The sequence below is a fragment of the Salmo trutta genome, chromosome 28 (assembly GCF_901001165.1).
Source record: "Salmo trutta chromosome 28, fSalTru1.1, whole genome shotgun sequence".
Lineage (NCBI taxonomy): Eukaryota > Metazoa > Chordata > Actinopteri > Salmoniformes > Salmonidae > Salmo > Salmo trutta.
This window is the reverse complement of record NC_042984.1, coordinates 39,445,773-39,457,273: the sequence shown is the minus strand read 5'-3', so window position 1 is coordinate 39,457,273 and position 11,501 is coordinate 39,445,773. Positions and strand designations below refer to the sequence as shown.

The 11,501-nt window shown below is 43.4% G+C and overlaps 1 protein-coding gene across 1 annotated transcript in view; it reads left to right on the top strand.

Annotated features, from left to right (window-relative positions):
* The first annotated feature begins 3,173 nt into the window (after positions 1 to 3,173).
* actr5 (actin related protein 5) overlaps positions 3,174 to 11,501 on the top strand; it is a 16,883-nt gene continuing 8,555 nt past the window's right edge. The window contains exons 1-2 of the mRNA XM_029719988.1: positions 3,174 to 3,575; positions 3,742 to 3,980. Coding sequence (XP_029575848.1) covers positions 3,192 to 3,575; positions 3,742 to 3,980 — 623 coding nt within the window. The 5' untranslated portion in view covers positions 3,174 to 3,191. The remainder of the gene's footprint in view (positions 3,576 to 3,741; positions 3,981 to 11,501) is intronic.

Sequence of the window (11,501 nt, the reverse complement as noted above, 5' to 3'; positions counted from 1 at the left end):
AATAATACAATGTTCTCTGTTTAACAGCTTTTCCAATTAATCCTAATTTGAAGAGGGAGCATTTTAATCAATTATATGAAGAGTGCCTTGGTCCTCCTTTCTTTTTGATGATAACCGACCATTTTGAATCCCACCGTACCTTCTCCGATATGCAATCTGGCTTCCGAGCTGGTCATGGGTGCACCTCAGCCACGCTCAAGGTCCTAAACGATATCATAACTGCCATCGATAAAAGACAATACTGTGCAGCCGTAATCAGCGACCTGGCTAAGGCTTTCGACTCCGTCAATCACTACATTCTTATCGGCAGACTCAACAGCCTTAGTTTCTCAAATGACTGCCTCGCCTGGTTCACCAACTACTTCTCTGATAGAGTTCAGTGTGTCAAATCGGAGGGCCTGTTGTCCGGACCTCTGGCAGTCTCTATGGGGGTGCCAAAGGGTTCAATTTTCGGGCCGACTTGCTTCTCTGTATAAATCAAAGATGTCGCTCTTGCTGCTGGGGATTCTCTGATCCACCTCTATGCAGACGACACCATTCTGTATATTTCTGGTCCTTCTTTGGACACTGTGCTAACTAACCTCCAGACGAGCTTCAATGCTATACAACTCTCCTTCCGTGGCCTCCAACTGCTCTTAAATGCAAGTAAAACTAAACGCATGCTCTTCAACCGATCGCTGCCCGCAGCTGCCCGCCCGTCCAGCATCACTACTTTGGACGGTTCTGACCTAGAATATGTGGACAACTACAAATACCTAGGTGTCTGGCTAGACTGTAAACTCTCCTTCCAGACCTACATTAAGCATCTCCAATCCAAAATTAAATCTAGAATCGGCTTCCTATTTCGCAACAAAGCGTCCTTCACTCATGCTGCCAAACATACCCTCGTAAAACTGACCATCCTACCGATCCTCGACTTCGGCGATGTCATTTACAAAATAGCCTCCAACACTCTACTCAACAAATTGAATGCAGTCTATCACAGTGCCATACGTTTTGTCACCAAAGCCCCATATACTACCCACCACTGTGACCTGTACGCTCTCGTTGGCTGGCCCTCGCTTCATACTCGTCGCCAAACCCACTGGCTCCAGGTCATCTACAAGTCTTTGCTAGGTAAAGCCCTGCCTTATCTCAGTTCACTGGTCACCATAGCAGCACCCACCCTCAGCACGCGCTCCAGCAAGTATATTTCACTGGTCACCCCCAAAGCCAATTCCTACTTTGGCCGCCTTTCCTTCCAGTTCTCTGCTGCCAATAACTGGAATGAACTGCCAAAATCACTGAAGCTGGAGGCTAACTTCAAGCACCAGCTGTCAGAGCAGCTCACAGATCATTTCACCTGTACATAGCCCAACTACCTCATCCCCATACTGTATTTATTTATTTTGCTCCTTTGCACCCCAGTATCTCTACTTGCCCATTCGTCTTCTGCACATCTATCACTTCAGTGTTTAATTGCTATATCATAATTACTTCGCCACTATGGCCCATTTTATTGCCCTACCTCCCTTATCTTACCTCATTTGCACACACTGTATATCTACTTTTTTTCTACTGTATTATTGACTGTATGTTTGTTTATTCCATGTGTAACTCTGTGTTGTTGTATGTGTCGAACTGCTTTGCTTTATCTTGGCCAGGTCGCAGTTGTAAATGAAAACTTGTTCTCAACTAGCCTACCTGGTTGAATAAAGGTTAAATAAAAAAATAAAAAATAAATAGTAAAAAATATTTTGGAAGCTATAGAAATGCATTTATTAATGTCTACATTCGTTTTTGCCAAATGACACCTAATGCATACTTTTAAATTATATTAAATTGTATTATGTGAGCTAAAATATATATCTAATTGATTATTATTTATTTTTTTACCCCGTTTTGTCCCCAATTTCGTGGTATCCAATTGGTAGTTACAGTCTTGTCTCATCACTGCAACTCCCATACAGACTCGGGAGAGGCAAAGTTTTGAGAGCCTTGCGTCCTCCGAAACACAGCCCAGCCAAGCCGTACTGCTTCTTGACACAATGCCCGCTTAACCCGGAAGCCAGCCGCACCAATGTGTCGGAGGAAACACGGTACACCTGGCGACTGTGTCAGTGTGCATTGCGCCCGGCCGCCACAGGAGTCGCTAGTGCACGATGGAACACGGACATCCCTGCCAGCTAAACCCTGACCCGAACGACGTTGGGCCAATTGTTCGCCGCTCCATGCATCTCCTGGTCGCGGCTGGATGCGACAGAGCCTGGACTTGAACCAGGATCTCTAGTGACACAGCTAGAGCCTTAGAACACTGTGCCACTCGGGAGGCCAAAGTATACTTTTTTGAGATTGCTAATGTTACTGTTCCCACTACAACAACAAAGATACTTAAATACATGTATTGAAACATTTAATTGAAATACTGTAGAATTCCATTCATTCCTATGGTGGACTGCACCGACTGGGGAGTGCCAATATGGCCGACTGTTGGTTTCAAAGCCTCTCAATGGCTAATATCAGTAATCCAAGGTTTATATACATAACTGGTTATCACACACAGGCTGTACTCACAGTAACCTGTTCTGGAGATAGAGGCAACAAAAAAAAGGTCTGCTGTAGATAAATTAAGCCATCCATATAAAACAACAAAATAAAAATATCAGGAAGTAGACTTCACAAGTGATCATTAAATAGTAATACAACAATAGTTGTTAGGGGATCTACTATAATAGAGGATGTACTATATACATATTTTAACATTGAAGGGCCAATCAGCAGTTTAAACAATAACAACAGGTACCCCGCCACTGTTTCAGTAGAAAACTAAGGGATGGGGCTGGAGAAATGTAATCACTCTCAAATTCATAGACAGGGCTATGGATGCATGGATCCATGATATCAAAAGTATAGTTTAACCATGTTTTTATGCTATACAGTGTTTGTTTACAAACATTGGAGTAAAATAAGCTTATATTTTGGGTTCTGATGGGGTACAGCAGTTAAACTAAGCTCATGAGGCGTGTATAAGTTATATTCTTTAAGAATCAATTGGTACAATTATTTTATAAGTCAAAAAATTGATGTACCAACTTCTGACTGCCCCTTTAATAATTGTTACGTTGTCAAAACGTAACGAGAGATACGCGGAACTCTTGGTTTCTTGTACAAGCTTTCTAGTCGGACGTATTTTGTAGTAACACCCTTTCAAAATGACTTCCAAAATAGACACAACATGCAAAATATTTTATTTTCAAGACTACAAATCCTCTCCCGATCCGATTTTCGAGATTTCTGCCGAATGCTTACAACCATCACCAGTTCCGATAATAATAGATAACGGCTCTTTTCAAACAAGGGCCGGTTGGGCATGCAAAGGGGACGAACTAGGCGCACCGCGGCTTCTGTTCAAGTCCGTGGCGGCGAGGAGCAGAGGGGCAGCGCGAAGTGAAACCCAAATCGGCAATGACATTTCTAACCTCGAGCCGGTGCGCTGGCTCCTGAAAAGCCAGTTTGACCGAAATGTGGTTGTAAACTTCGAGATACAGGAGCTGATGTTCGATTACATATTCAGCCACCTCGGAGTTGTGAATGAGGTAAGGTGTTCAAGTTATGTTGCACAATTTCCTATGTTGCATGTCCTGTTTAGACCGTTCTGCCTTCTCAGTCTTGAATATAACTTACTGATAAAGGTAGCTAACTAGATAGTTGCTCCTTCAAGCACATCTGATGTGGTTTCTCTCCGTTCTCTCCCCTCTTTAGGGCAGTGTTGAACATCCTATAGTGCTCACAGAGGCGCCCTGCAACCCGCTGCACAGTCGCCAGATGATGTCAGAGCTGCTCTTTGAGTGCTACAGAGTTCCTCATGTGTCCTATGGCATAGACGGCCTGTACAGCCTCTACTACAACAATACTCTCAGCGACCTCACACCCCTACACACCGGCATTGTCCTTTCCTCTGGCTACCACTGCTCTCACATCCTACCCGTTATCAATGGAAGGTAAAACCACTATACAGCAAATCAAATTTTATTGGTCACATACACATGGTTAGCAGATGTTATTGCGAGTTTAGCAAAATGCTTGTGCTTCTAGTTCCGACAGTGCAGTAATATCTAACAGTAATCTAACAATTCCACAACAACTACCTAATACACACAAATCTAAGTAAAGGAATGGAATAAGAATATATACATATAAATATATGGATGAGCGATGACCGAGCTGCGTAGGCAAGATGGTATAAAATACAGCATGTACATATGAGATGAGTAATGCAAGATATGTAAACATTATTATAGTGGCATTATTAAAGTGACTAGTGATCCATTTATTAAAGTGGCCAATGATTTCAAGTCTGTATGTAGGCAGCATCCTCACTGTGTTAGTGATGGCCTTTTAACAGTCTGATGGCCTTGAGATAGAAGCTATTTTTCAGTTTCTCTGTCACAGCTTTGATGCACCTGTACTGACCTCGCCTTCTGGATGGTAGCGGGGTGAACAGGCAGTGGCTCAGTGGTTGTTGTCCTTGATGATCTTTTTGGCCTTCCTGTGCCACGGGTGCTGTAGGTGTCCTGGAGGGCAGGTAGTTTGCCACCGGTGATGCGTTGTGCAGACCTCACCACCCTCTGGAGAGCCCTGCGGTTATGGGCGGTGCAGTTGCCATACCAGGCGGTGATGCAGGCTGACAGGATGCTCTCAATTGTGCATCTGTAGAAGTTGGTGAGGGTTTTAGGTGACAAGCCAAATTTCTTCACCCTCCTGAGGTTGAAGAAGCGCTGTTGCGCTTTCACCACACTGTCTATGTGGGTGGACCATTTTAGTTTGTCCGTGATGTATACGCCGAGGAAATAAAAAATTTCCACCTTCTCCACTGCTGTCCTGTCGATGTGGATAGGGGGTGCTCCCTCTGCTGTTTCCTGAAGTCCACAATCATCTCCTTTGTTTTGTTGACTTTGAGTGAAAGGTTGTTTTCCTGACAGCACACTCCAAGTGCCCTCACCTCCCTATAGGCTGTCTCGTCGTTGTTGGTAATCAAGCCTACTACTGTTGTGTGGTCTGCAAACTTGATGATTGAGTTGGAGGCGTGCGTGGCCACGCAGTCATGGGTGAACAGGGAGTACAGGAGGGGGCAGAGCACGCACCCTTGTGGGTCAGCAAAGTGGAGATGTTGTTTCCTACCTTCACCACCTGGGGGCGGCCCATCGGGAAGTCCAGGACCCAGTTGCACAGGGTAGGGTTGAGACCCAGAGCCTCAAGCTTAATGATGAGCTTGGAGGGTACTATGGTGTTGAATGCTGAGCTGTACTCAATGAACAGCATTCTTACATAGGTATTCCTCTTCTCTAGGTGGGATAGGGCAGTGTGATGGCGATTGCATCATCTGTGGGCCTATTGGGGCGGTACGCAAATTGAAGTGGGTCTAGGGTGACAGGTAAGGTGGAGGTGATATGATCCTTGACTAGTCTCTCAAAGCACTTCATGATGACAGAAGTGAGTGCTACGGGGCGATAGTAATTTAGTTACCTTTGCCTTCTTGGGTACAGGAACAATGGTGGCCAACTTGAAGCATGTGGGGACAGCAGACTGGGATAGGGAGAGATTGAATATGTCTGTTAACGCATCAGCCTGGTCTGCGCATGCTCTGAGGACGCGGCTAGGGATGCCATCTGGGCCGGCAGCCCTGCGGGGGTTAACACGTTTAAATGTCTTACTCACGTCAGCCACGGTGAAGGAGAGCCCACAGTCCTTGGTAGCAGGCCACGTCGGTAGCACTGTATTATCCTTAAAGCGGGCGAAGAAGGTGTTTAGTTTGTCTGTAAGCAAGACGTCGGTGTCCGTGACGTGACTGGTTTTCTTTTAGGAGTCCGTGATTGTCTGTAGACCCTGCCACATACGTCTCGTGTCTGAGCCGTTGAATTGCGACTCCACTTTGTCTCGATACTGACATTTCGCTTGTTTCATTGCCTTGCGGAGGGAATAACTACACTGTTTGTATTAGGCCATATTCCCAGTCAACTTTCCATGGTTAAATGCAGTGGTTCGCGCTTTCAGTTTTGTGCAGATGCTGCCATCTATCCACAGTTTCTGGTTAGGGTAGGTTTTAATAGTCACACTGGGTACAACATCTCCTATGCACTTCCTTATAAACTCACTCACCGAATCAGCGTATAAATCGATATTATTCAATGAGGCTACCCGGAACATGCGTTGAATAGTCCTTGTCACATGTATATCCTGTTTGAGTTTCTGCCTATAGGAAGGGAGGAGCAAAATAGAGTTGTGGTCAGATTTGCTGAAGGGAGGGCGGGGGAGGGCCTTGTATGCATCACAGAAGTTAGTGACAGTGGTCTAGAGTTTTGCCAGCATGAGTACTGCAATCAATATGCTGGTAGAATTTAGGTAGCCTTGTTCTTAAATTTGTTTTGTTAAAATCCCCAGCTACAATAAATGCAGTCTCAGGATATATGGTTTCCAGTTTGCATAAAGTCCAGTGAAGTTCTTTGAGGGCCGTCGTGGTATCGGCTTGAGGGGGAATATACACGGCTGTGACTATAACCAAAGAGAATTCTCTTGGGAGGTAATACGGTCGGCATTTCATTGTGAGGAATTCTAGATCAGGTGAACAAAAGGACTTGAGTTTCTGTATGTTGTTACAATTACACCATGAGTCGTTAATCATGAAACATACACCCCCGCCCTTCTTCTTCCCGGAGAGATGTTTATATATGTCGACGCGATGCACAAAGAATCCCGGTGGCTGTATCGACTCCGACAGCATATCCCGAGAGAGCCATGTTTCCGTGAAACGGAGTATATTACCAGTCGATATTACTTACCAAGCCAAGCAGACAGACCCATCGCCAGGATAAAGTGATTAAGGGTGCAGTTGAAATCGGTGAGGGGGGAAAACATTTTTTGGGGTCTTGCGTTGGAATTATATTGAATTCTGCTTCTATCACGCTATACCACAATAAACATAAAGTTCAAATTCCGAGAACATTGTGAGCTTTTGAAGTGACAGGTTGCTGCCAAATCTGTAGCCCATCTCCGCTATGCTGTATCAGCACAATGGACAGTGACCTACACACTAAAGAAAGGCCATTTTGGAAATTAATATAGGCTACCAGATAGGCTGTTTGTAATAGGTCAATTACCTACGTGAATGCAGCCGTACACAGCTGTGTCACCAAAATAATGCAAACTAAATGCTGAAAGTAGAAACCTAGTTACTCATGCAAAACAAAAAATACTGAATAGCAGTTTGGCTTAGAATACCGACACAACTGCAAATGCAAACAAATGAATGTGAACAGAACAAAACAGGGGTAGGCCTACTATCGGCCTATAAACAAAATATCAGATCGATAAAGGCATAACACAATCTATATTTAGACTAGTTACATTAACAGTAAACAAAAAACAGTTAACGAATGGCAAATGCAAATAACCAAAACACAGCCTACCACAGTGAGACACAGTCATGCACCGCTGTCTTGCCAAATAATTAGACCTGTAGGCCTATTTCAAACATGGATGCAGCTCATGAGTTCAGCAACATGTTGCGATACGGCACAATACACTTCTGTGGATCAAATTCGACCCACCTACTCAATCAATTAAGCAATGCCGGCCCTACCACAAACACGTTTCCAATACGCACAGTTCCATTAACAACCACGAAAAGCAATAGGCTACCAAGAAAGCCTACATTCTATTTTTATGGTTATCTATTTCTATAATGAAACATGCCTATGCATTATAATGATATTGAATTCTGCTTTTATCACCCTATACCACAATAAACAGAAAAGTTCAAATGCCGAGACCATTGAGTGCTTTTGACCAAGAAGTGAAAGGTTAGCACCATGACAAGGTTGGTTTTGGCAATGAAAATAAAAGGCTGGCTAAATAAGTCATTTTGCCATTCCTTACCCTAGGGTTTTGCTGAGAATGACACCACTGGCTTTATACTACCAATATGTTGATCAAAATCTACCAGCTAAATTGTTTCGTACCTTTTCGGAAGAGTTGCAGCCTCCTTGACGATCTGTTGAACTTCCTGAGTAATTGATCATTCAATTCTCCCCCAAAATCTTCTTGTAAGATCCCCCTCAAATGCCAGCTGGATTAGTTGAGCTTTTCTTGGGTGTAGCACGCTTCGTCTGTGCTGACTGGACACATTTGTCAAAGTGGAAAATGAATTCTTAACAGCTGCCTGTCTTTAACATGTGCTCACACCTCAGTTTCCATTAGGGCTGTCCATGACCTAGAGCCAATTTATCTGACCATTTCTACCCATGTACATGCCAGTTCAGATTTTTATATGCACATTTAGGTGGAACAGTTTCATTTAATTTATAATAAAGTCTTTGTATCTCAAAATCATTATCGTGTGGTTAATCAAAATTCTAAAAGTAACTTCCATTGCCATTGACAACTTTGTTAAAATAGCCTACGTTAAGCTAACAAATAAAAACATTGCAGCCTGCAGGTAGAAAAAATCCTGATTAAAAATAAATATCCTATAAATCACATTGGCTATGCATGGCCTGTCTGCAAGGAACTTGGGTCCAAACTTGCAACATTGCATAAAATATTCTGGGCCCTCAGAGTTTCCTGCTCTAGTGAGCTCAGGACATAGCTGTAGGGTATTTGTGCAAGGGATAAGAAGAAACCAGGTAGGGCTATCTTATGACGTTTCCACCAGATCAATGGGTTGTTAATGAAAATGGGTTGTTTATTAATTACACTACATGACCAAATGTATGTGGACACCTGTTAGTTGAACATCTCATTCCAAAATCATGGGCATTAATATGTAGTTGGTCCCTCCGTTGCTGCTATAACAGCCTCCACTCTTTTGGGAAGGCTTTCCGCTAGACGTTGGAACATTGCTGCGGGGATTTGCTTCCATTCAGCCATAAGAGCATTAGTGAGGTCGGGCACTAGTGAGGTCGGGCACTGATGTTGGGCGATTAGGCCTGGCTCGCAGACGGCGTTCCAATTCATCCCAAAGGTGTTCGATGAGGTTGAGGTCAGGGCTCTGTGCAGGACAGTCAAGTTCTTCCACACCGATCTCGACAAACCATTTCTGTGTGGACCTCACTTTGTGCACAGGGGAATTGTTAGGTTGAAACAGGAAAGGGCCTTCCCCAACCCAGATTCGTCCGTCAGACTGCCAGATGGTGAAGCGTTTTTCATCACTCCAGAGAACGCATTTCCACTGCTCCAGAGTTCATTGGCGGGGAGCTTAACACCACTCTAGCCGACGCTTGGCATTGCGCATAGTAATCTTAGGCTTGTGTGCGGCTGCTCGGGCATGGTAACCCATTTCACGGAGCTCCCGAAGAACATTTCTTGTGCTGACGTCGCTTCCAGAGGCAGTTTGGAATTCGGTAGTGAGTGTTGCAACCAAGGACAGACGATTTTTACCCACTACGTGCTTCAGCACTCAGCGGTCTCGTTCTGTGAGCTTTGTGTGGCCTACCCATTCGCAACTGAGCCGTTGTTGCTCCTAGACGTTTCCACTTCACAATAACAGCACTTACAGTTGACTGGGGCAGCTCTAGCAAGGGAGAAATTATACAAACTGACGTGTTGGAAAGGTGGCATCCTATGACGGTGCCACGTTGAAAGTCACTGGGCTTTTCAGTAAGGCAGTTCTTCTGCCAATGTTTGTGTATGGAGATTGCATGGCTGTGTGCTCGATTTTATACACATGTCAACAACGGGTGTGGTTGAAATAGCCGAATCCACTAATTTGAAGGAGTGTCCACATACTTTTGTATATAGAGTTATTTAATCACAGTGTGCTTAAAGCATCAGACAAGCTCAGTAGCCTACATATAGTTGCTTTTATTAAAACACATACAGTTGGGTGTGTTTATATAGTGAAAAATGCACAAAAAATGTTGGTCGAAAGAACCGACGATTCTAGGTCGACCAAATGTTTTTTTTGTCGGGGACAGCCTTCCACTCAATCATTAGAACCTTTTTGCTATTTTGATTTAGGGACACAAAACTTAAACTGAGATGGCACAAGTTTCAACGGAGGGGGCTAAGCCTCCTTTTGCCCCCTTGTGGAGCCCACCAACAGAGCTGTTTTTATCAAGATACAAATATCTTGTGCTTTTTCATTTGGTGCATACAGACACAGCTTGGCTACATTTTAACCGCAAAACATCCACGGTGCGCTCGCATATGGAACTCAGCCAGGACTCTTACTTTTGTAACTAATTTGTAAACATTTTAACAATGTGATTTAACCGATTTGAAGTCGGGAAAATATATGGTAAAAATGCAGAATGGTGTTAAATGCCTGCAAACAGCTTGATGAGTTAAATTATTTCACAGATTTAATAATGTAATATTAGGCATACTGGTTATTTCTCATTATCTCCTTGCAAGCTACTCATTGACAGTCCACAAGCTACCGGACATGCAGTTTTCTGCTGATGTGCAACATTTGGTAGGCTGATGGAAGGCTACTCAGAGTCAGAGTCAGAGTCTGTGCAACAGAGACGCCTAATCTCAACATGCCGTGCTCATCATGGTTCGTACAGGAAAAGTGAAATGATGCAATGAATTTGCTGGTGGTGCACGCAGCTCAAATGATATCTAACACCACAGGACATGAAACAAAGATGCAACAACGGCACAACAAAATAGATAAAACGTGTATTTTTCAGATGCCTTTTCAATTGAAAATTATGCAACTAGTGCTTTCTAACTGCACTGAAACAAAATAGTGGGGCGGGAGTGAAGCAACACTTTCCAGTGAGCAAAACCATTCAGCTTGTGGTGATGGGGGGGAATGCGGTCTGTTAATTATCATATCATATATTAGATGGATGTATCTATTTTACTTTACCAATCATTTGACAATGACAAATTACCAAATGGATCATAATAATTTTTTGCATCCCTATTTTGAAAGTGGGGTGTTACGTTCCCCAGTTTCTGTGTTGTAGTTTGTATATTTGTGAGTGTGTTTCAGGTAATGGCTTCCTGAAGTTCTCCAAGCAGCTGATTGGTCGGCCCCATTGCTGATTGGAGAGCTGACCCCGCCCCCTCGTCAGGACGCAGCTGTCTCCAATTAACAACCCCACCTAAAGCTATATAAGCCAGTGTGCTGTTGCTCAGGGGAGAAAAAGAGATGATTGCAGGGAGATATTTGCTGAGAGAGGAGGTTGATGGCAGAGGGATATGTATGTATGTATGTATGTATGTATGTATGTATGTATGTATGTATGTATGTATGTATGTATGTATGTATGTATGTATGTATGTATGTATGTATGTATGTATGTATGTATGTATGTATGTATGTATGTATGTATGTATGTATGTATGTATGTATGTTTCTCAGAAAGAGAATTTGGTATGTACTTAGTTAGTTGTTGCTGAGAAACCTTATTATGTTCTGTGTTAGTTGCTCAGAGAGAGAGAGAGCTTCTTTAATGTCCTGAGTTTTTCTCAGTTTAGTTGTGTAATGGTTTGTTATTCTGTTTCCTTTGTTT